The 25,252-nt window shown below is 38.6% G+C and overlaps 2 protein-coding genes across 2 annotated transcripts in view; one reads left to right on the top strand and one right to left on the bottom strand.

The window, feature by feature from the left end:
- The window catches only part of DLG1 (discs large MAGUK scaffold protein 1), a 653,463-nt gene that overhangs the window by 33,687 nt on the left and 594,524 nt on the right, over positions 1-25,252 (top strand). The gene's annotated exons all lie outside the window — the stretch shown is intronic.
- PPP1R2 (protein phosphatase 1 regulatory inhibitor subunit 2) lies at positions 1,026-25,252 on the bottom strand. The gene is made up of 6 exons (XM_049776011.1): positions 25,082-25,252; positions 16,917-17,024; positions 10,661-10,738; positions 10,180-10,271; positions 4,093-4,266; positions 1,026-1,274 (listed from the first exon to the last, which is right to left on the bottom strand). Exons 1-6 carry the CDS (start codon positions 25,201-25,203, stop codon positions 1,228-1,230), a joined length of 621 nt encoding a protein of 206 aa, XP_049631968.1. The 5' UTR covers positions 25,204-25,252; the 3' UTR covers positions 1,026-1,227.

The following is a 25,252-nucleotide window of genomic DNA, read 5'->3' as shown; positions in this document are numbered from 1 at the left end:
GATGAAAAAGAAAACTTCAATGGAAAGCCTCTCCAACAGGGTAACAGCAGCTGAGGATAGAATTAGTGAGCTGGAAGATTAAATTCATAACAACTCCATACAACAGAAGAGACTGGAAAAGAGCCTAAAACAAATGATCAGACAATGGAAAAAGTATTCCAGGCACGTGAACAGATGAAAATAGAAGTCAACAAAAACAACATAAGAATGTCACTGTTGGGGCTGAAGAGATAGCATGGAGGTAGGGCATTTGCTTTGCATGCAGGACAGTGGTCCGAATCCCACAATCTCATATGGCCCCCCCAAGCCTACCAGGAGCGATTTCTGAGCATAGAGCCAGAGTAACCCCTGAGCACTGCTGGATGTGACCCCCCCCCTCAAAAAAAGTCACTGTTGTAAAAAATGATAAAATATGTATAAGAAAGAGTTCCTAAAGTCATGACAATCTTTCAGAGCCTTTATAAAGGTCAAGGATTGTATACATATGTGCTGAAAGAAATTAAGAAAAAAAAAACAGTAGGAGACAAAGCATGGTACATAATGCTGGAACTAAGTTAAAATTATTTTTACCTTAAAACTGACCTGAATATCGTCCACTGAGTATAGAAAAAGTTAAGAGTAGACATTAGTGCAAATTTAACCTGATATATATTTGTGGGAAAAGTTTTGATGAGAAAAGGTCAATTTTTTTTTTATAAACAAAGAAACAGAAAAGTTAAAGGTAGTAGGGTAGAAAAGGCTATAGTAACTCTGATACTCTTTTTCAAATAAACAAATCAAGTTAAAGCTATATCATGTTAAATATTTTTCAGACTGCACATTTATCAGCCTATATATTGTTGTTCTAACAACATTGATTAAAAAAACTTGAAAAGAGCTATCATTTCTAGAAGTGAAGAAAATAAATTAAGATACATCGTCCACCTGAAAAGGTATTTTTTATCCTCTAAGCATAAAAAGCTATATAATATCTTATACAAATTAACCAGTGTTCTTACAAAAGTAATATGGTTTTGGACTGATGACATTATGCCGTTTTTGTGGTAAAGTATTAGACACAAGAATATACGCATCAATTAGGCATGTTCTCTATGGTCTCTAAAGTTATTTAATTCTTGGCAATATATAATAACATATGCACTTTGGTACATAAGTCATTAATAGTGAAGCAGTATATTAAAAGAAGAGGGTCCATATATGACAATTACAGTGTGGAACAAATTTCTTCTACGAACTTTGTGATTGGTTTTTCAGTTCGTCACTTGTAGAAGATCCTGCAAAGAGAAATAAAAAAGAAATCAACCTAATTCCTCACTGTGTTTTGCCAATCTTAGAACCATGTTTTTAATGCCATGCAAAAATAAATAAATATTAAAGGTTAACATAATTAAGGGATTTCATGTAAGCTAATCTGACATAAAAGAATTTGTATAATCACCTAAATAGTCTAAGGAGCAGAAGAGATGTCTTTCTTAGTGACAGGACAGATTTCACACCAAACATTTTATACTAAATCATATAAGCATTTTATTACAATTTAAAAATCCAAAATTATAATCAATATTTACATTTGTAATCTCAAAAAAAAAAGTTTTCCTTAGAGTATACACATGTCATTTTTTTGGTTTTTGGGTCACACCCGGCAGTGCTCAGGGGTTACTCCTGGCTCCATGCTCAGATATTGCTCCTGGCAGGCACGGGGGACCATATGGGATGCCGGGATTCGAACTGATGACCTTCTGCATGAAAGGCAAACACCTTACCTCCATGCTATCTCTCCAGCCCCATTTTTTTTTAAGTATTTAATTTTTGTTTTTTCGGGCCACACCCATTTGATGCTCAGGGGTTACTCCTGGCTAAGCGCTCAGAAATTGCCCCTGGCTTGGAGGGACCATATGGGATGCCGGGGGATCGAACTGTGGTCCTTCCTTGGCTAGCGCTTGCAAGGCAGACACCTTACCTCTAACGCCACCTCGCCGGCCCCACATGCCATTTTTTTTAATAAAAATAATAAAGCAGATAGAAAAGGCAAAAATTAAGATAGAGAACAATAATAAAATTCCACCTGGGGTTAGGCAGGGGTCTCAAACTCACGGCCCGCTGTTTGCAGCCCTCCATACAACATTTTGTGGCCGTGCCCTAGAGGAATCTTTTTTTGTTTTGTTTGTTTTAGTTGTTTGGGTCACACCCCCCAATGTTCAAGGCTTACCACTGACTTTGCACTCAAGGATCACCCTGACTTTGCCTCCTGCGGCCCCAGGTAAATTGAGTTTGAGACCCCTGGGTTAGAGTGATAAGCATTTGCCTTGTACATCGCTGACCAGATTCGATCCCTGGCATCCCATATGGTCCTCTGAGCCTGCCAGGAGTTATTTCTGAGTGCAGAGAGAAATTAACTTGAGTGCTGCTGGGTGTGGCTCAAAAAACAAAACAAAACAAGACAAAACAAAACAAAAAGCCACAAAAATTTCCATGTAGTATTGAGGGACCATATGGTACCAAGGATAAGACCTTGGCCTCCTGAATGCAAAGCATGGACTAATCCTTGATTCCCTCCTTCAGTCTTAAGCTGGTAAAATGTTTTTATTAGTTACATGGTTGTAACAGTATTAACTATTTTTATCCTGATGTACAAAGTTATTGCATTCTCCATTAAAAAGTTCACACCACTCCATTAGTACTTAAAATTTTTTAATTACTATGGTTTAGGTTATAAATTTATAATAGTCACCTCACCTTACCACAACCAAAGTGTCAAGAACCTCTACTGATGCCCTTGTCAAACTGCTAAAATGTTTAAAGAATGAAAAGCAGGTAAGAGAGAAAACAAGAAACTTAACTTACAAGAAAACACTCCCTACGTAAAGAGTACTTCATATATAAATAAAACAATCTACTATAAATAAAAAGATAAATTTATGCTCTAAATATGTAAAATCTAATATTTAAAGCAGATACAGATAAAAGACCAATTTTCTTTTCTTTCTTTTTTGTCACACTTAAATTGTTTGGGTGACTCTGCAGTGTGAGAGACTGAATCCAGGCTTTATGCATGCAAAGTATACACGTAGCCAACTGAGCTATCTCCCTTGTCGTTTTCAAGTTATGGCTTAAAACAAAATCTCGGGGCTAGAGTGATAGTACAGCAGGAAGGGCATTTGCCTGGCATGTGGCCAATCCGGGTTCAATCCCAGGCACATCATATAGTCCCCCAGGAGAAATTTCTGAGCCCAGCGGGCCACTGGGTGTGGCCCAAAAACTTAAAACAAAAACAACAAAAACTCTCAATGGTTCAGGGAGCCTTCCAAGAATGGCTGGATGTACCACCAAGTACTTCCAGGTGTGACTCTGAAGCTTGAATACTTCCCAGGTGGTCTGGTACTTTGCCTGACACTGTAGGGCCCAAGAAGCACACCATACTGTCATTCAAGCACTATACAACCCATCTAGTTAACCTAGTATCTCTGGAAGTGGCCCCGAGACCCCTAAACACTGGTTGGGAGGCCCCCAGCCCCTTGAAATGTCTTTATTTTTTGCAAATGAAACAACTAGTACAAATTTCCAGTAAGAAATGAGAGAAATCTCTAGTGGTTCACAACCGACACTGAAAGAGAGTCAAATGAAATGTTATGGCCAATACATAGTGAATATATCAAAATAAATCATCAAGGGGCTCATTAGTAGGACATTTGCTTTGCTTTGTGAGGGTCTGGGTTCAATCCATGACATTACAGGGAAATAGTTCAGAGGATAAGAGTATATTTCATATGCAGAAGCCTCAGATTCACTCCTAGGCACCACTGGGAGTAGCCCTCCAGGACCAACAGATGGGCTTCCCACCCTGCAAACAATAAGAAACAAAACCCCCTGCACCAAAATCCAAACCAAAACTATCCTTCAAAAACCAAAAACCCACACCCACCCACCAACCCCAAACAACAAAATAATAGTAAAAGGCATACAAAAACCAAGGTGCTCTGGGGTTCAATTCCCAATACACATACAAATGGAAAAAAAAATCAAAACAAAATAAGGTTTTCATTTAGGCACAAAGAAATATAAGAGTCTCAGTCATATTTCTGAAATATCAACCTTGACTTGATTCTTCCATGTTCACAGTTCCTCCAGATGTAACTTCCTCTGGCATTTCTTCATCTTCCTCTTCCTCCTCATTTAGATCTTTCGAAATTAACTGTCTAGCTAATTTAATATTCAGTCCTTCATTGTAGTGAAGCTTCCTTTTCATTTCAAACTGTCGCTTCTTTTCTAGAAGATACAAAAGATTGGCAAAAAACAGTTTTGAAGCTTAGAGATTGTCAAGCTATATACAAACTATATCATACTGTTAAATACAGTCTTACTGGAATACAGCTGTATTCATGGTTTGTTTGTTTTTTTTTTTTTGTATTGCTTAATGTACAAGCTCAAAGGCAGAATTAAGTAGTTGCAATAGAGACCATTTGGCCCACAAAAACTAAAATATTTATTTGGCTCTTACTGTGTCAATATTGGTTTTATATGGCTTGAGTGTATCTTAATGAGGACAGGCATAAATGCTGCAATTTAATTATGAAGAAAACATAAAAATATTAAAGATATAAAAAAATTGGGCTGGGCAAAAAAAAAAAATTGGGCTAATGACATAGTTCAGCAGGCAGTCCAAATATTTGTCTTGCATCTGGACAACCCAGGTTTAATCCCTGGCATCCCATATGGTCCCCAAATCCTACCAGGAGTGATCCTGGAGCACAGAGCCAAGAGTAAGTTCTGAGCAGTACCAGGTATGGTCCCCAAACAAACAAACAAACAAACAAACAAAAAAAGATACAGAAAAAGTATCCAGAAAGATTTTAAATAGAAAACAAAACAAGCTATGACATCATACACACACACACACACACACACACACACACACACAACATATATATCTATATATTATATATACCCAAAGCCTGCAAGCTTGGACATATGCACATATACCCAAATCCCAAATCACAGGAAAATGAGATAAATTCTCAGGTTAATAATTTTGGGTCAAGGCCTATATAGATACATTTTAGTGTTTTTAAACTTTCTACTTTTATAATCAAAACACCTTGAATTATACTATTAAGATTGTTATTTATGGGCTGGAGAGATAACATGGAGGCAGGGCAGTTGCCTTGCATGCAGAAGCACAGTGATTCTAATCCTAGCATCCCATATGGTCCCCCGAGCCTGCCAGGAGCGATTTCTGAGCATTGAGCCAGGAGTAACCCCTGGATGCTGCTGGGTGTGACCCAAAAACCAAAAAAAAAAAAAAAAAAAAAAAAAAAAAAAAAAGATTGTTATTTATTATTAACATCTGCCATGATTAAAAACACACAATTTTATTTCCAGAGTTATTTTAAGTAGTCTATTATAAAGAAAAGTGACTTCCTTTTCCAGAGAAAAAGCTAACAGCAAATCAAATAGCAAATACTTAATAATGGCATTTAAAATTACTTATTATTTTTAATAGCATTTTAAAATATATCTAAACATCATAATTTACAAAGTTGTTCTGGCATTCAATTTTCCAGCATCAATTCCATTACCAGTGTGACTGACACTCCAGCACTGTCCCCAGTGTTCCACCCATCACCCAAGTCTTAGCAGGAACAAAATAATTTATCTTATATTGCTTTTTACAACAAAATGGCAACTGAAATAATGAAAAAAATCAGAAAATTTGTGAAAATTTTTATATCTCACAGTTGTGTTATTAAAACCACTGTGAGGAAATAGCATTTCCTTAGGGGTTAATCCTGGATCTGCACACAGAAATAGCTCTTGGCAGGCTGCGGGACCATAAAGGGTGCCGGGATAGAACCCAAGTCTGTCCAGGGTCGGCTGTGTGCAAGGCAAATGCCCTGCCACTGTGCTATCACTCTGGGCCCAAAAACTGCCTTTTTTTCCCTTTCTTTCTGGTTTTTGGGTCACACCCGGTGGTGCTCAGGGGTTACTCCTGGCTCTATGCTCAGAAATCGCTCCTGCAGGCTCGGGGGACCATATGGGATGCCGGGAATTACAGTCCTTCTGCATGCAAGGCAAATGCCCTACCTCCATGCTATCTCTCCGGCCCCGAGAACCTACTACTTCCTTTTTTTTTTTTTTGAGAACGTACTTCTTGACATTCACACAAAAGCTGACACTCTATTCTTTATTGGTCTAAATTTACAGAAATTGAATAATTCTCTTATGAATTATAGATATAAGGTAATTATTTCTTTTTAATTCAGAGTTTTTTGGGTTTTGTGTTATAGATACATCCTTTTATTTTTTATATATATATATATATATATATATATATATATATATATATATAAATGATCTGGCTCTTTAGGGGCTACTCTTGACTCGTGCTTTGGTTTTGCTCCTGTCAGTGGGAAGGGGATTCTGTGGTTGCTGTAGATCTTATGGAGCCTCCTATATACACAGCATGTACACCAGAGCTCCTTGATTTGCTCCTCTGATCTCCGAATTATTCCTTCTATACTTTATTATTATACAAAATAGTGCAATGGAGATGCATCAATTAAAGTCAACATTTATTGAGCACTTTCAATAAGTTAAAAACTTGCTAAGAACTGTGCTAAGAAATTATTTCTCATTTAATGTTTACCAAGGTCTAAATTTTACAGCTTCCCTATTTAACAATGGGATTTCTTTTGCTTTGGGGCCACACACAGTTGTGCTCAAGACTTATTCTTGGCTCTGTGCTCAAGAATCCTTCCTGGTGAAGGGGGGACAGGGGAACCATGTAGTGCTAGGCATCAAACCCGGGTCAAAAGCATGCACAGTTAGTGCCTTACCTGTTTACACTGTATCTCTCCATCCCCCCTCACCCCGCAACATACAATTTTGAAATGAAGAAACTGGGGGTGGGGCCAGAAAAATTAAATTAGGTAAGTGACTAGTATGTATCTTATGAAACTAACAAGAAAATAGTTACAAGATTTCACCTATGAATTTCTGTAATTAAAGATGTTTTAGTCATTATTTAAAATCAAACAATAAAATGAATGGAAACTTAAAAAAAAATTTTTTTTTTTTTTGGTGGTTTTTGGGTCACACCCGGCAGTGTTCAGGGGTTACTCCTGGCTCCATGCTCAGAAATTGCTCCTGGCAGGCACGGGGGACCATATGGGACGCCGGGATTCGAACTGATGACCTTCTGCATGAAAGGCAAAATGCCTTACCTCCATGCTATCTCTCAGGCCCCAAAACTTAAAATTTAACTGATCAACTGGTTCCCCCTGCTGGGTAATTCTTGGAATTACAACGAAAGGGGAAATTTTTTCCTTAGCCAAGACTGATAATATATACATAATAATAAATTCTCTATTACTATTCAGATTTTCTCTTACATTTTCTTAATTTGAGCCAGAACAATAGCACAATGGGTAGGGTGCTGGCCTTGCTGTGGCCCGGCTTGGATTCGATCCTCAGCATCCCATATGGCACCCCTGAGCCCTGGCAGGAATAAATCCAGAGGAATGATGGGTGTGGCCCAAAAACAAAACAATAAATTTTCCCCCTCAATTAATTCTCTATTCTTCTTCTTGCTAAATTGTATATTTGTAGGATTTATCTATATCATATGTTTAAAATCTATCAGTATATACCATACTATTAACAAAAATGTATACCTGTAAAAATATAGTAAAGAATCTTTTTTCTTATCAACTGATAGCCAATTCACAATTTTGTGAACTTTCAGGAGTTTAAGTTTATACATCTATGTGTATACAGATGAATAAAGCTAAACCACTACTTCCACAATAAATTTTTTGTTTGTTTTTGGGTCACACCCTGCAGTGCTCAGGGGTTACTCCTGGCTCTAGGCTTAGAAATTGCCCTGGTCAGGCAAAGGGGACCTTATGGGATGCCGGGATTTGAACCACCATCCTTCTGCATATAAGACAAACACTCTACCTCCATGCTATCTCTCTGGCCCCATACTTCCACAATAAAATCTTAAAAATGGTCTCTTATTATGTGTGATATAAAACAATTTGATTATGTTGTATTCCGACCACAGAGACACACATAGGAATCTTTTTTGTTTACAAAAATGATCTTGACAGCAAATACACAAAACCTTAATTAAAGGTTAGTTAAATCTTAAAGAAATTTTGGAACTTATCTTTTTCTTTTTTGGTTTTTGGGCCACACCCAGTGATGCTCAGGGGTTACTCCTGGCTATGTACTCAGAAATCGCTCCTGGCTTGAGGGACCGTATGGGATGCTGGGGATCAAACCCAGGTCCATCCTGGGCAGCCACGTGCAAGACAAACGCCCTATCACTGTGCTATCACTCTGGCCTGAAATTTTGGAATTATTTATAATATAGATACTCCCCATATTTTAAAGTTAAAACTATGTTTTCTTTTTTTTTTTTTTTTTTTTTTTTTGTGGTTTTTGGGTCACACCCGGCAGTGCTCAGGGGTTACTCCTGGCTCCATGCTCAGAAATTGCTCCTGGCAGGCACGGGGGACCATATGGGACGCTGGGATTCGAACCGATGACCTCTTGCATGAAAGGCAAACGCCTTACCTCCATGCTATCTCTCCAGCCCCTAAAACTATGTTTTCAATGTTATTTTTTTTTTTTTTTTTTTTTTTGGTTTTTGGTTTTTGGGCCACACCTGGCGGTGCTCAGGGGTTACTCCTGGCTGTCTGCTCAGAAATAGCTCCTGGCAGGCACGGAGGGCCATATGGGACACCGGGATTCGAACCAACCACCTTTGGTCCTGGACTGGCTGCTTGCAAAGCAAACGCCGCTGTGCTATCTCTCCGGGCCCTCAATGTTATATATTTCCCTATACATTAATTTGCTGCCTTTTCTTTTTTTTTAAGATAGCTGAAAACTAGGCCAAGTAATAACAGTCTAGGGGTTAGGCCGTGTGTCTAGCACTTGTCTCACTGTTTGTCTCTAGGCCATTGCCAGTGTGGCCTGGAGACACTAGAGCAGCAGGGTATCCTCGATTCTAGTATGGATTTACCAGCCCACCAAATAAGTTAATAAAGAGCTAAAAACACATATGAACAATTTCTTTCTTGAGGAGATCACACATTCATAAAGTATATAAAGCAACAAGGTGAAAAGTCTTTTCTTTGACTCTACCGCTTCTTATAAAAACAGAAACCAAGGGCTGGAATGGTGGTACATTGGTAGGGCATTTGCCTTATACGTGCTAACCTAGGATGCAGACCGAGGTTCGATCCCTGGCATCCCATATGGTCCCCAAGCCAGGAGCGATTTCTGAGTATTTAGCCAGGAGTAACCCCTGAGCATCATAACAACAAAAAAAACCCAGAAACCAGAATGCCTTTGCAATGTTTAAGTGGGTGTGAGCTCTAAGAGCCCCTTCCAGTCCCACTTAGGGTTCTCTTTAGATAAATTTCTATGACAGTTCTTTTTTATTTTTTTGGTTTTTGGGCCACACTCAGTGACACTCAGGGGTTATTCCTGGCTATGTGCTCAGAAATTGCTCCTGGCTTGGGGGACCATATGGGACACCAGGGGATAGAACCTCGGTCTGTCCTAGGCTAGCGTACGTAAAGCAGACACCTTACCGCTTGCACAACTGCTCTGGCCCCCTTTTCCTATGACATTTCTGCTCTGGGGCCGGAGAGATAGCATGAAGGTAAGGCGTTTGCCTTTCATGCAGAAGGTCATTGGTTCGAATCTCGGCATCCCATATGGTCCCCCGAGCCTGCCAGGAGCGATTTCTGAGCCTGGAGCCAGGAGTAACTCCTGAACGCTGCAGGGTGTGACCCAAAAAACAAACAAAGACATTTCTGCTCAATAAACAGTTTCCATTCTACTTTTGTTTCACCATTGTCTTAAAAATCACAAGGAAAATGAACACTTATGACTAAAAATATTAGTTCTTTATCAGTCAAATATTTACAGGTTTATATCTATATCAGATACTAAAGTATAAAGAAACACATAACTATTTGTAAGATAGCAGTATCTTCCCAAAAATTCTTGGGAAAAGATATTATATAATAAGCCTACATACATAGTATCAACTAAACATTGGGTTCCCTAATTTCCCAAAAGAAAAACAGCTTAAAAAAATCATTCAAAAATTTTTTCTTTAGCAAAAGTTTTAGTATAATACTGAAAGCCGTAAAGAAAATAAACTACCTTGTTCTTCAGGTGAGAGGTCACTATCCTCATCACTACTTTCCTGGTCTTGATCTCGATACTTTAACTCTGAGCCTTCGGCAGCAGCTAATCTATTACAAAAATAATTTACAAAGAAATCAACAGTGAAATTTTTTATTAAGTATTTCATTCAACTTTTAAGTTTATAAAAACATCTGAGTACCACAAATATGTTAGCTAACACTTGGTGAGAAATCAGGGTAGAAACAAATATGCAGCACAATAAATGGAGGGTAACAGAAATAAATGAATGGTAAAGGAAAAGAACTTTTGTTTTACTTAGCATTTGATATATCTTAGTTTAGTTTATATCTGGAAATAAGAATCAAAAGGTTATTATGAAAAATACAGGTAAACTTAGCAACATGCATTTACTGACACTTGCAAAAGTAAAGTATCTTTATATTTGCATAATAAAAAACAGCATAAGTGAAAATACTTTACAGTTATCAGTACTTACTTTTTAGCTAAGAGAGCTGGGGTTATGGTTTCACTGGCTTCTGAATCACTCAATACATCATCATCATCACCTACCATACTAGAACAAATACATTATAATTAACACCTGAACTAGTATCTTTCAAGCAAAAAAATAAGCAAAGGCACATCCTCTTAACTTAAAATATCAATATACTTATAGTTCTGCAATCATCCTTTAAGTTTAATTTTGGATTCAACATATTTTAAAGGTTAACACTTCTAAATGGCTTGAAAATACTACTGCAATCATGAAAGTTTTGTTTTGCTTTTGGGCCACATATGGAAGCGCTCAGGGGTTACTTCTGGCTCTGTGCTCAGAAATTACTCCTGAGCCAGAGAGATAGCATGGAGGTAGGGCTTTTGCCTTGCACGCAGAAGGATGGTGGTTTGAACCCCGGCATCCCATATGGTCCCCCGAACCTGCAGGAGCGATTTCTGAGCATAGAGCCGGGAGTAACCCCTGAGTGCTGCCAGGTATGACACAAAACAAAACAAAAAAAGAAATTACTCCTGGCAGACTCAGGAGATCATATGGGATGCCAAGGATTGAACCTAGGTCAGCCACATACAAAGCAAATGCTCTAACAGCTATGCTATCACCCTGGTCCCTAATCATAAAAATTTTATCCATCAGTAGGGAAGAAAAAAAGCACATACCAAAAACAAAACCTCACAACTGCTTGCTTTTAAAATTTCAACCTAAATGATCTTATACAGTGTTAAGTATAATAACACAATTAGATCCTGAAGGCCTAAATCCAGGAAGTTTTATTTGGCATTTATTTGAAACTACAAAATGTAAATAAAGAGGAAAACATATCCTAAGAAAATAAAAATGGAATTTACTGACTTCAAGGTTTACTACAAAGTGATAGTAAAGGAAACAACTTGGTGTTAGAATATAACACATTATAGTTCAATGGAATAAAATTGAGGCCCAGAAATAAAACCATACAGGGCCGGAGCAGTGGTACAAGCCTTGTCTGCGCTAGCCTAGGACAAACTGTGGTTCGGGTTTGATCCCCCAGCATCCCATATGGTCCCCCTAGCCAGAAACGATTTTTGAGCGCATGGCCAGGAGTAACGAGTGTCACTGGGTGTGGCCCCCAACCCCCCCCCCCCAAAAAAAAAGAGAGAGAGAGAGAAAAATAAAACCGTGGGGCCGAAGAGATAGCATGAAGAAAAGGCGTTTGCCTTGCATGCAGAAGGATGGTGGTTAGAATCCCAGCATCCCATATGGTCCCCTGAGCCTGCCAGGAGCGATTTCTGAGCGTAGAGCCAGGAGTGTTGCCGGGTGTGGCCCAAAACCCAAAAACCGAAAAAAAAAAAGAAAGAAAACCGTACATGTATAAACAACTAATCTATGACAGAATCAATTATTTACTTTGGAACAAGGAAAGTCTTTTTCATCTCATTGGGGAAATTGTATCTCTAATTAATACCAAACAATTCTCCTCAAATTAAAATCACTCCCTATGCAAAAAAAAAAAAAAAAAAAAATCACTCTTGATGCATTAATTTTTCTGTTTTTTTTTTCTTTTTGGTTTTTGGGCCACACCCGTTTGACGCTCAGGGGTTACTCCTGGCTATGCGCTCAGAAATCGCCCCTGGCTTGGGGGACCATATGGGACACCAGGGATCGAACCGAGGTCTGTCCTACGCTAGCACTTGCAAGGCAGACACCTTACCTCTAGTGCCACCTTCCTGGCCCCTGATGCATTACTTTTTCTATGAAAAACATTTTTTAGGACTACTCCCAGAGTGAAGGGCTTATGCTAGACTCTGCACTCAGAGATTACTCTTAGCAGTGTTCAGGAACCATAATGGATGCTGAGAATGAATCCAGGTTGGCTGTGTGCAAGGCCGGGGCCCAATCATGTCCTTTAAAAAAATTTTTTTTTGTTTTTGGGCGATACTCAGTGATGTGAATGGAATAATCCTCAGGAATCACGAGGTGGACTCGTGGAGCCTATGGGATGCCAGGGCTCGAACCCTGGTTAGCCACATGCACAACTATTATACCCGCTGTACTATCTATCTAGACTGTAGAAACTTTTAAATTTGATATTTCGCTTATTTTTGTTTCTCTTGCCATTCAAGTTGTCCCCATACATAGTAAGGTTTATCTATGAGTATCTCCTGTTTTCTTCTATTTATTTTAGTTTGTACTTTGAGTCTACTTTAATCCTAATCTTTAATCCAGCATACAGTAAATTATTTTTTGTTTGGTGTTATATATAGTGATCCAATTTCCCCAATGAGATGAAAAAGACTTTCCTTGTTCCAAAGTAAATAAATGATTCTGTTATAGATTAATTGTTTATACATGTATGGTTTTATTTCTGGGCCTTGATTTTATTCCATTGAACTGTATGTGTTTTTATTCCATCACCAATTTGTTTCCTTTACTATCACTTTGTAGTAAATCTTGAAGTCAGTAAATTCCATTTTCATTTTCTTAGGAAAGGTTTTCCTCTTTATTTACATTTTATAGTTCCCCAAAAATGCCATGCTTCAATCTATTTCTGTGATGTCATTGGGATTTTCATAGATACTATATTGAATTTATGTGCTGTTTTTGGCAATATGGTTATTTTACCATGGTTAATTTTTCTAATCCAGGAGCACAAACTTTTATTTCAACAATATTTTACACTTGAAGTATACAGGCCTCTTACATTTTTGGTTAAATTTATTCCAAGGTGGGGCCGGAGTGGTAGCTCAGTGGTAGAGCGCTTGCCTTGCATGAGAGCTCACCCAGGACGGATGCAGGTTCAATCCCTGGCATCCCATATGGTCTCCTGAGCCACAAAAAATTTCTGAGCGCAGAGCCAGGAGTAACCCCTGTGCAATGCTGAGTGTGACCCAAAAACAAACAAAAAGTTTTTATTCCAAGGTATTTCATTCTTTCAGGGGAGAAATGGGTTGGATAGCATCTGGCAGTGCTCAGGGATTACTCTTGGCTCTATGCTTTGGGTACTATCTTGAGGTATCAGAATCAAACTGGGGTTGGTCATCTTAAACCCTGTTCTATTGATCTAGCCACATGTATTTGATCTTTTTTTTTTTTTTTTTTTTTTTGGTGTGATAATGTTTTTTCCCTATTTCGGTTAAAGCTAATAATCTGAATATAGAAATACATTTTTTTTTTTTTGGTTTTTGGGTCACACCCGGTGGTGCTCAGGGGTTACTCCTGACTGTCTGCTCAGAAATAGCTCCTGGCAGGCACGGGGGACCATATGGGACACCGGGATTCGAACCAACCACCTTAGGTTCTGGATCGGCTGCTTGCAAGGCAAACACCACTGTGCTATCTCTACGGGCCCATAGAAATACATTTTTAAAGTATCAATTTTGCAACTGACCACCTAACTGTATTTTAATGTTATTTCCAACTGCTTTTTACTGGTCTTCATGATTTTCTATGTGCATTATCATACCATCAGAAAAATGTGGTAGGTTTCTCTCTTCTAATTTGCATTACTTTCATATCAGTTTCTTGCCTGATTACTCATGATATTTATCTTTCAATATACTGAATACTGAAAGTGGTGAGTAGACACATCCTTGTCCTGTTCCTGATCTTAGAGGTAAAGCTTTCATATTTCATCAGTGAGTACGATATTGTCTGTGGGTTAATCATGTATAGAAGGGGTCTCAAACTCACGGCCTACGGGCCATTTGCGGCCCTCCGTACATTTTGTGGCCCTGCCCTAGAGGAATCTTTTTTTGTTTTGTTTTGTTTTAGTTGTTTGGGTCACACCCCCCAATGTTCAAGGCTTACTACTGACTTTGCACTCAAGGATCACCCTGACTTTGCCTCCTGCGGCCCCCAAGTAAAGTGAGTTTGAGACCCCTGATGTATAGTATTTACTACATTTAGGTACATTTCATCTAATAACCTTTTTCTTGCAATCTTATTTTTATTGCAAAAGGATGCTGAATCTTTTCAATTTTTTTAATCTATTAAATATCCACTTTAGACCTTGGTATATCATATTTACTGATAAGCCTATACTAAACCATCCCTTAGGGAATTCCTGGAATCAATTCCACTTGATTACAGTATGATTCTTTTCAAGTTTTACTAAATTCAGTTAGCTAAAATCTTGTTCAGGATCTTTGCAATTATAGTCAGATATTTTGGTCTATGGTCTTTATGTGATTTTTTCTTATCTGGTTTCAGAATCTAGGTATATATTTAATATATATATTAAACAGTCTAAAATGATGACTACTACAATTTTGAGGACCTTTATTCATTCATTCATTTATTTATTTATTCATTCATTCATTTATTGTTTTCATTCATTCATTCATTCATTCATTTATTTATTGTTTTTTTGGGCCACACCGGTGAAGCTCAGGGATTATTCCTGGCTATGTGCTCAGAAATTGCTCCTGGCTTAGGGGATGGTCACTGGGGGATCAAACCTCAGTCTGTCCTAGGCTAGCACACACAAGGCTTAACAATTTGTGCCACCGCTCCGGCCCTATTTATTTTTATTTTTTTGAAATAGCCATCTGCAATCCAATAGGTAAAGGATATATAATATTATTGAAATCTCTGACTAACAATTTGTACAATCAGCTTTAGGATATGCTTTAAAGTAAATACCTTTAATTAGGAGAAAAATAAGAATACGAACTCTTGTTTTGGTAGTGCTGGTCATCAAACTCAGGCCATCAAACTCATGCACATAAAACATGTGCTTTACTAGATCCCCAAGCCCTAAGAAAACAAAGTTCTCATATATATTCATTTTCTCCCAAAGTTGTTAGCTCTTAAGTTTCAGTATCTTTATCTCCATATTTCATTCTTTCTTCCTATCCTTGTCATTATCTTAATGCCAATTTTTGTTTTCACTATTATCAAGGTATATATAAACAAACCTTCCAAACTTTTCTCCATAATTTAAAACAGAATTTCTGAACTTTAAAAATAAACAGTAATGTTTCAATTCTATCTTCTTCAAAGACAAAATATTTTAGGACTAATAATTTCTATTTTTATTTATTTATTTTTTTTGGTTTTTGGGCCACACCCAGTGTTGCTCAGGGGTTACTCCTGGCTGTCTGCTCAGAAATAGCTCCTGGCAGGCACGGGGGACCATATGGGACACCAACCACCTTTGGTCCTGGATCGGCTGCTTGCAAGGCAAACACCACTGTGCTATCTCTCCGGGCCCAAAATCTCTATTTCTAAGCTAGGGTATGATCTGAATTAGCCGTCTTAGATTCTCCATCTTCTCATGATGCTCATTGGCACATCCTTTTTTGCTTCCTACTAATTATCACATACTATCATTTTACATTTCCTTAGGATTTTGTAAGTCTCAAAACTTGTCAACAATCATAAGGTAACAATATAAACAATAACATTACGTAAAATGAAAATTAGGACATGAAACAGTAATTAATAATGACACTTGTTTTTTGGGGGGTGAGCACAGCTTTTCCAAGTGGTACAAGGTCCCAGGGGGTTCTCTCCTAGCTTTACTGATCTGGCAGTGTTCTCCAGTTTCAATGCTAGATTCACATGCCACACTGCCCTGCCACATGGGCCACACCCAAAGGAGATCAGAAATCACCAGGGCTCTACCTGATGTTACCAGAAAGAGGCAATCAGTAAAGTGGATAGGATTTGGGGCCTAATGCTGCCAGGAATGAACTCCAGCTTTCTATCTCTGAATAAAAAAAGCGTTTTGTAAAGTCATTCTTTTCTGCAGTCTCTGGAATCCCCTTATTTTTGGGGGAGAGAGGAAGGTAAGAGGTCTTTGGGTGATACATGGCTGTGCTTAGGGATTAGTCCTAGAGATGCTCAGGAGATAATATGCAGTGGTGGGGATGGAACATTGGTCAGGCAAATACAAGGCAAGTGGTTTAATCCTGTACTGTCTCTCCAGCTCTACATCTGATTTATATTTAGGAAGCAAATAAATCCAATCCTCATCTTCCAGTTTATAAATAGATTAAGAAAGGCAAGAGTCATTCATTTGTGAGCAAAATTAGCAGGCAGAACCATTTAGTGCAACAACATTTTCTAGGACCATTATTATAGTGTATAAAATGAATTCCATAATTCCAAAGACTTTTAACACTAATATAGGTACTTCGGTTACGAATATTCTAATAACAAATATAAAACCAAACACAAATTCAAACCGGCTATTATCCAAAGGTCATAGCAAATGGAAAATGGAAAAAAATCGAAAAAAGAGTGATGTATACATTACCTATGATAAGGTGTGCTAGGTTCATCTATCTTCATTAAACCATAGTCTTTGTCTGCTGGGTGATATGTTGCCAGAATGTTCATTTCATCCCATTTCTGGGATTTTTTACTTAAAAGAAAAGAATAAAAATATGTACATTTAAACATTCAAAATATTTAAACTCCACATTTCAAATTCAATTTGATTGATATTATTTTTATGTTCTTGGGGGTTTTGAGGTCACAACGTCCCAAGAAGTACTTGGGATTATTCTTTTTTTTTTTTTTTCCTTTGGGTCACACCTGGCATTGTTCACCTGTGTACAAGACAAGTACCCTACTTAGTCTACCAATCATTCTAGTCTCAAAGTTTGTCTTTTTTTTTTTTTTTTTTTTGGTTTTTGGGCCACACCCTGTGACGTTGAAAGGTTTTCCTGGCTATGCGCTCAGAAATCGCTCTTGGTTTAGGGGACCATATGGGTATCAAACCGTGGTTGGTCCTAGGTTAGCCATGTGCAAGGCAAACACCCTACATATGTGCCACCATTCCAGTCCAGTTATCTATTTTAACGATGATGACAGTGGTATTTTAATTAGTTGAACAATGTTTCAATACAAACTGACCCAGTTTTAACTGAATGAATCTAAAAAAAAAAACCTTAAAGAAACCATTCATTGAATTTTTAAAAAATAAATCTTACTATTTTGCTTAAATAGAACCCTCCTATTAGTTAACAAAGAAGTCAAATTTGCTGGACATTTAAAGTCCATTACATATAACAAAAAGAATAAAATTAAGTTATGAATCACATTATAAATAATTTATATTTTACTTAATCTACTACTTTATTTCCCAACCTAAAGAGATTTAATGAAAAAAAATTTTTTTTTTGTTTTTTTGGGCCATATCCAGTGATGCTCGGAGTCTGGCTATACACTCAGAAATTGCTCCTGGTTTTGGGGGACTATATAGGATGTTGGGGATCAAACCCAGGTCTGTCCTGGGTCAGTCACGTGCAAGGCAAACACCCTACTGCTGTGCTCCACTCCGGCCCCTAATAAAATTTTTTTAAATTTTAAAATTCTTTTTCTCATTTCTCCCTTCTCTAGTTGGATAAAACTTTATTTTCTCCCAGCCAATGAAATATTTTTTCTTTTTCTTTTTCTTTTTTTTGGTTTTTGGGCCACACCCAGTGTTGCTCAGGGGTTACTCCTGGCTGTCTGCTCAGAAATAGCTCCTGGCAGGCACAGGGGACCATATGGGACACCGGGATTTGAACCAACCACCTTTGGTCCTGGATCAGCTGCTTGCAAGGCAAACGCCGCTGTGCTATCTCTCCGGGCCCCAATGAAATATTTTTTAAGAGAAAAATAATATAGCAGATAGGGTACTTGTCTTGCTTTGCATACAGGCTCAATCCCCTGTACCCTATGTGGTCCGCTGAGTCTGCCAAAAGTGATCCTAGAGTGCAACTAGTAGCAAGTCCTAAGCACCAGCAGGGGAGCCCCCCCCTCCCCTCCAATCCTCAGGTCTAAAAAGATAGATTTAAAGTTCTATACATTCCAAGATTCACTTCCTCAACAGACTAGTAAGAAAAAGAGACTCAGGTCCAGAGAGTGTAACATTATCTTACAAAAACATGGATTTAAATAAGAGCATAAAATGAGGTCCAAAGAATTTGGGGAATATTAGGGGAAAGTTGTGAAGTAGAGCAAACTGTCAGCAGAGGATAACTGGTAAGAAAATTAGCATTAGGGCCGGAGAGAGCGCATGGAGGTAGGACATTTGCCTTGCATGCAGAAGGGCGGTGGTTTGAACCCCAGCATCCCATGTGGTCCCCGAGCATGCCTGCCAGGAACGATTTCTGAGCGTAGAGCCAGGAGTAACCCGAGCACTGCCGTGCGTGATCCCCCCCCCCAAAAAAAAATAAGCATTGCTATATTAAAGTTTTTGCAGAATTAAACCACAGCAATGGAGAGCAAAAACCCAATAAGCACACCAGAATTTTTGTATTACCACCACAAACTGGGATCATTACTTCAGTCATTCTCTTGTCAAGAAATAAAGGGTACCAACATCTATATGGCCGACGTGGTTTCAATCCTCCCTCCCCTCTACCTCCCATTTTGGGTGACTGGTATTTTCCCTGTAGTTTATCTAATCCTGGTTCCAAAGTCACCACTTCTCATTTTCACCTTGACAACTCCCATGATGCCATCTCAAAGAATTACTGCTCTTTATTGCTATGACTTGCTCATTTGATAGTTTTAGCTTGGCGTGGGAAGCAGGGTTTTGCTTCAGGCTGTTAAACTTTAATTGCATATTTCAAGAAATAATTCTTTCTTTAAATAAAGATTTAGCTTATGCAGCCTGATAAAACAAGACTTTGAAATATGACATCATATCATAAATGAACAAATAATGTAAGGCCTAATCAACACAAGCTATTAGTCATCAGTTACTTTCAGAAAATTTGGGACTAGATTTTGAAAAACTTTTGACTAGATTTCTATCCTTTCATGGACAGAAAGTGAAAATGCTGAAGCATGCTTTTATGAAATTATACCCCTCAAAATTAATTCATGTACTTTGGGAGGAAAAGTGTTGGTGGTAGACATTCCTCTGATCCAAAATATGCTCTCCAGCCCTTTGAGCTATCTGATTCTCAAAAACATTTTTTTCTCCCAACAAACAATTGCCTACCATTCCTAAATCTCTTATATTAGTGGTCATAAATCTCTATTCTATGAACAGTGCCAGTGTGCAAGGTTGAAAATCACTGGTTTACCGCCTTAGTTATAGTGCTGGTTTATGAACTAATATGTAGGTCAGATGTTGATCCACAGGTATAAAAAGGTTAACAATGAAACATTTATAGTATAAATGATTAGACTGACTCAATAACACATTGAGATATATAAAAATTTCCATATCTATTTCTTCTAGAAAAGAACAAACATTGGGAGGTGAGGTACTGAGTTAAATATTTTCGTTTATTTATTTTTTTATTATACCAGAGGACAAACAGCACTCCTGTTTGTACTCCAGCAGTACTCCTGGCCCTGGAGCCATTCAGCACTTGGGGATATCAAACTTAGTGCCTTCCACTAAGTTTGACAGGTACTTTATTACTTGAGTCATATCGCCAGCCCCAACATTGTATTAATTCCTTTAATAATTAAACTAGGTATAGATATAATAAGTAACCAACTCACAGGAAGCATGAGATAATAATGAAAAAGACCCAAACTCAAGCATCTATATCCCGACTGATCACTAACCTTATAAACTATTGCTTCAATAGAATTAAATATCATATTCTTAACAATTCCAAATCTACAATTTGCTCATTTTAATATCTCTGAAAGAATACTTAATCTTAAATTGCACTATATGATAAAAATCAATGTTATCTTTGTTTTTGTTTTGTTTTTTGGGTCACACCTGGCAGTGCTGAGGGGTTACTCCTGGCTCTATGCTCAGAAATTGCTCCTGGCAGGCAGGCTCGGGGGACCATTTGGGATGCCAAAATTCGAACCACCATCCTTCTGCATGCAAGGCAACTGCCCCACCTCCATGCTATCTCTCTGGCCCCTGTGATCTTTGTTTTGATAAACCAGATGATCACTAGATCTGTGTTAGCAGAACTTTATGACTTAAGCACTATAATTAAAGTATGCTGAAAGATTGAGAATTCTATCATCAAAGGTGATGACAGTGGTGTTTTAATTAATTGAACAATGTTTCAATACAGATTGACCTAGTTTTAACTGAATTAATCTACAAAAAATCTTAAAGAAACCATTTATTGAATATCAGAACACAGACTTTAAAAAAAACATTGAAACATCAAAAAATGATATGCTAGTAATAAAATATTCTAAGACCTTTTGACATATGGCATAAAATTAACCTATTTTAAGTGTATACTGATCCTTGCAATATGATTAGTACTACATATATAAACTTGGAAGACTATCTAATTTTTCATAATAAAAATTGCATAAACAAAAAAGAGGACAGCAGAATAAGATCATTCAAAGTCTGCTGCTTCCTCTGTTTTTGGATCACACCCTGAAGTGCTTAGGGGGTTACTACAGTCTGGGGCTTCTGCATGTTAAGCATGGGCAATGTGCTCCACCCCTCTGAGCTACCTCTCAAGCTTGGTAAAAGCCCTTTATGTTGAATGAGATGTTAAATATTCTCTTCTCAACTGATAAGGTAGAAGTGTCAGGTGAAAAAAAAAATTTCACTGCATTAGGAACTTGATAGGAACAACAATAAAGGTATTTTCTAAATTTGGTTACTAGCAAAAAAGTTATCTGTGACTCCATAATCAATACTAGTGGTGCTTTCTCAATCTCTGAGAAATGTGCAGAGTCAGGAAAAATTATGAGTTGCTCAATAAATAGGTTTCCAAGAAATAGGTGATATTTTACCATCTTGTTTAAGTCTTATATTGTAAATGCCTACTTAGCACAACGTTTATTTTCGTTAGTAAAATCACTGATTTAAATAGCTCATAAGTGTGTTGTTTTTAATGTGAAAGCACATGAAAGCTGTGATGTGACATATATGTAAAAAAACAGTGTTCTATAAATTTCAGTCAGGTATGAGTTTATTGTGCTATAGTTATGTGTTTAACATTCATAAGCTATGTATTAATAAATGAAGCATGTTTATTTTTATTGAGGTATCATAGTTTGCTATTGTACTGGTTATCATTTTATCCTTGCAGATCTATTTTAAACAGAAACAACCAACAAGGTTTCGAATTGATTTGGTTGATGAAAATCGTAAGTTTATAGGAATTCATTTCCCCTTGAAGAAATGATTCAGTATTTGCTAAACATTTGTAATGACATTATAAAATGTAACTACTGAGAGTACTGAGAATTGAATTAAATTCCTGGCCATTTTCAGATTAACATGAGATTCTTTTGTCTCATACTGTTCCAACATTTAAAGTTAGATAAAGTTTTTGAACTTTAAGTGCACTGTAACTGAGAGTGTTTTTTAATTTGGTCTTCTTATGTTAAGGAGAAAACACTGTATATAAATTAAACATCACAAAAGGTTTACTTCAGTATGTCCAAATAAATTATTATTTTTCCTATTTAAAGACTCATTTAAGTTGTTAATATTGTCTGCATGAGGGGCCGAAGCGGTGAAACAAGCAATAAGGCGTCTGCCTTGCGTGCGCTAGCCTAGGATGGATTGTGGTTCGATCCCATATAGTCCCCCAAGCCAGAGATTTCTGAGTGCATAGCCAGGAGTAACCCCTGAGCGTCAACAGGTGTGGCCAAAAAAAAAAAAACAACAAAAATATATATTGTCTGCATGAGCTGTGCCATAAATGAGCTTTTCCTTATCCACATACAATCCAAGACACCCACACTAGATGTCTTGAAATTCCAGACAGCACTGTTTTTTCTATTATATAAATACACATCTATGATAAAGATTAATTTACAAATTAGGTACAGCAAGATATTAAAAACAATGTAGGGAAAAGAGCTCAAAGGGCTGGGATGCCTGGTTTAGGATTCCTGGCACTTAAATGGTGCCAGGCATTGGAAACCCCCAAGCACTGAGTGTAGAATAGCTCCCAAGCACTGCCACCTGTGGTCCCCAAACCAAATAAAACACAGAACAATTATAAGAATATACAGTAATATGGACTATCATTCTACTCTCTGAATATCTTATTGTAGGTTAGTATTTTGGGCTAAAGTTATCACAAGATCATTAAAACCACATAAAGTGAACCAGTGACTAGGGGGCAGCTACTGAATTATATTACCAACACAAGTTGCTTTACTTTACAGTATTATAACACAGGTCATGAAAAAGCTCATTTCCTTTTACTACCTGAAACAGATTATAATGAACCTCATCATTAATTAGGGCTTGGTAGTGCCTTCTGAAGACAGGACTATAATTCGCTAACAAGACAAGTCTTACAAACATCCCTTTGAAATGAGGATCTCTTGCTAGTAGTAGCTCCAGGGAAGGCAGCAGGCCAATGTGGACACATCAGGATACACAGGATTTCCAGGTAGGTAAAGGCCACACCCAATAACGAAGGCCAGTTCACAGAAGAGGGTCACAGGTAAGAACAAATCAAAGATTATAAGAGAAGGAAATAGAATATTCCTCCATTTAAGGGCCGGAAAGATAGCACAGCAGCATTTGACTTTCAAGCAGCTGACCCAGGACTTAAGGTAGTAGGTTTGAATCCCGGTGTCCCATATGGTCCCCCGTGCCTGCCAGGAGCTATGGCCAAAAACCAAAACAAAACAAAACAAAAACAAACCAAAACAAAAAACAATATTCCCCCATAATAGTCACGCAAAAAGTTCACATGCATAGTAGAGCTAGATCAGTGAAAACCATTGACAAAGTCTCTATTAGAGCCCTTTCCAGATTCCTGCTGTGTTTAAAGTATCTTGGTCTTCCTGCTAGAGCTATGTTCTGTTGAGACTGGTAAAACTTTTTCATAATTCAATGACTTACAAGCATCCTCCCCTCCTACAATACCCAACCCAATCTTACTTGATGCAGTTTACCCCAGTATTCTGGAAATTTTGTGTTGAACAATGTTGGACATCAAGTGTCTAAAGAGTAGGGCAGCAGCCAGACAAAATAAGATCCTTCTCCACTCCAGAGGCCACAATTTCAAATTGTGATGGTATTTAAGATTTTCAAGGTAATAGGATCGAATCCCTGTACATTAACCACCTCCAAGTAACAAATCCCTTATGCCGGAACGGATCCTTTAAACAGGTGCAATGCTAAAACTTTACAGCTCCAAAATTGGAAGCCGTCTGTCATTAACATCTTCCTTCTAATTTTCTAATTTTACAGATGTAAGTAGTTTTCCCTAAGTCTTATTTCCAGAACTTAGTGCTTCTATCCAACTGTAGTGAACTACAGCCTGAGGGAATGTCTTATGCCACATGGTATATTGTATTGCATTCCCCCCCCCCCCCCCACTGAACACAGACTGCATCTGGGCATGAGCACCCATCACATTCTTTCCTAAAGGCCCATCTACTATGCCATTATACAAATGGACCATGATTAATATTTCACCAGTTCTTATTAATGGGCCTTAGGATGTAGAGATGGTGACAAGCCAAAGCGAGAGTGTGTGTGTGGGGGGGGGGGGGAATAGGAGGAGGCAACAATGCTTTTCCTGAGGTTTACATGAAAGAAAGGAACCATCAAGGAAGATCGACCAGAAAAAACGAGTAAGTGGGGTCTCCCCAGTCCCCCTCTCTCACTCAGCTGGACCTTTAGAGGTCTCCCCACTACTGATAGATGAATCACAGATATAGAGTTTATCAAGAAAAAAGCTTAACATCTAAGCTGGTCCTTTACAGATCTCCCCACTACTGATAGAAGAATCACAGATATAGAGATTATTAAGAAAAAAAACTGCTTAACAGGTGTGGCTCTGTCTGTCTGTCTCCCTCTCTTAGCTGGACCTTTACAGATCTCCCCACTATTGATAGAATCACAGATAGAGTGGTTCTCTCTCTCCTCTCTCCCCACCTCCCCACCCTTTACAGGCATGTCTGTCTGAATCTTACTTTCCTTTCACTGTTTCTGTAAGGGGTGGAAATCCTATTAGCTGGACCTTTAGAGATCTCCCCATTACTGATAGGAGAATCACAGATACAGAGTTTATTAGGAAAAAAGCTTAACAGGTGTGGTTCTCTCTCTCTCTCAGCTGGATCTTTACAGATCTCCCCACGATTGATAGCAGAATCACAGACACAAGAGTGGTTCTCTCTCTTTTTCACTGATTCTCTAAAGTGTGGAAATTCTCTGTGTCTCTCCGTCTCCGTCTCTCCACGACAGGCACGTCTGTCTTCATCTTTCTTTCATTGATTCTCATTCTCTCTCTGTCTCTCCACTACAGACACGTCTGCCTTCATCTTTCTTTCCTTTCGCTGATTCTCACTGTCTCTTTCTTCTCTCTCTGTCTCTGTCTCTGTGTCTCAGCTGGGCCTCTCCAGCTGCCCCCACTCCCGAGAGCAGCCCCCGGACCCCGAGCCCCTCGAGGGGAGGCCGAACAGGTGCCGCGCCGGGAAACTCGCAGCGGGCGCCGGCGCGCGGGGAACGAACCCGGAGCCCGGCCGGGGCGGCCCGGGCGGGGGTCCGGGCTCGCGCGCGCTCACCTGAGCTCTTCGTCCACGCTGCGGCCGGGCTGCTCGGCCGCGCTGGCCACCGAGCTGGCCGCCGAGCTCTTGTTTTTCAGGATCCCCTTGATGGGCCGGTGCGAGGCCGTCGAGGCCGCCATTGCCCGGCGCTCCGGCGGTCGGCTCAGCGTCGCGGTCGGCGTCGGGCCG

Source organism: Suncus etruscus, chromosome 6 (assembly GCF_024139225.1).
Source record: "Suncus etruscus isolate mSunEtr1 chromosome 6, mSunEtr1.pri.cur, whole genome shotgun sequence".
In the NCBI taxonomy this organism is placed as follows: Eukaryota; Metazoa; Chordata; class Mammalia; order Eulipotyphla; family Soricidae; genus Suncus; species Suncus etruscus.
Note: the sequence above shows the minus strand (reverse complement) of the source record. Positions and strands in the feature narration are given on the sequence as shown.

Bases quoted from the DNA above. Each gene is read 5' to 3' on its own strand.
- PPP1R2 (XM_049776011.1), bottom strand. From the start codon at position 25,203: ATGGCGGCCTCGACGGCCTCGCACCGGCCCATCAAGGGGATCCTGAAA. The intron at 17,025-25,081 runs GTGAGCGCGCGC...TTTTCTTTTAAG, and splicing joins AGCGTGGACGAAGAGCTCAG to TAAAAAATCCCAGAAATGGG. The intron at 10,272-10,660 runs GTAAGTACTGAT...TTTTTGTAATAG, and splicing joins CCAGCTCTCTTAGCTAAAAA to ATTAGCTGCTGCCGAAGGCT.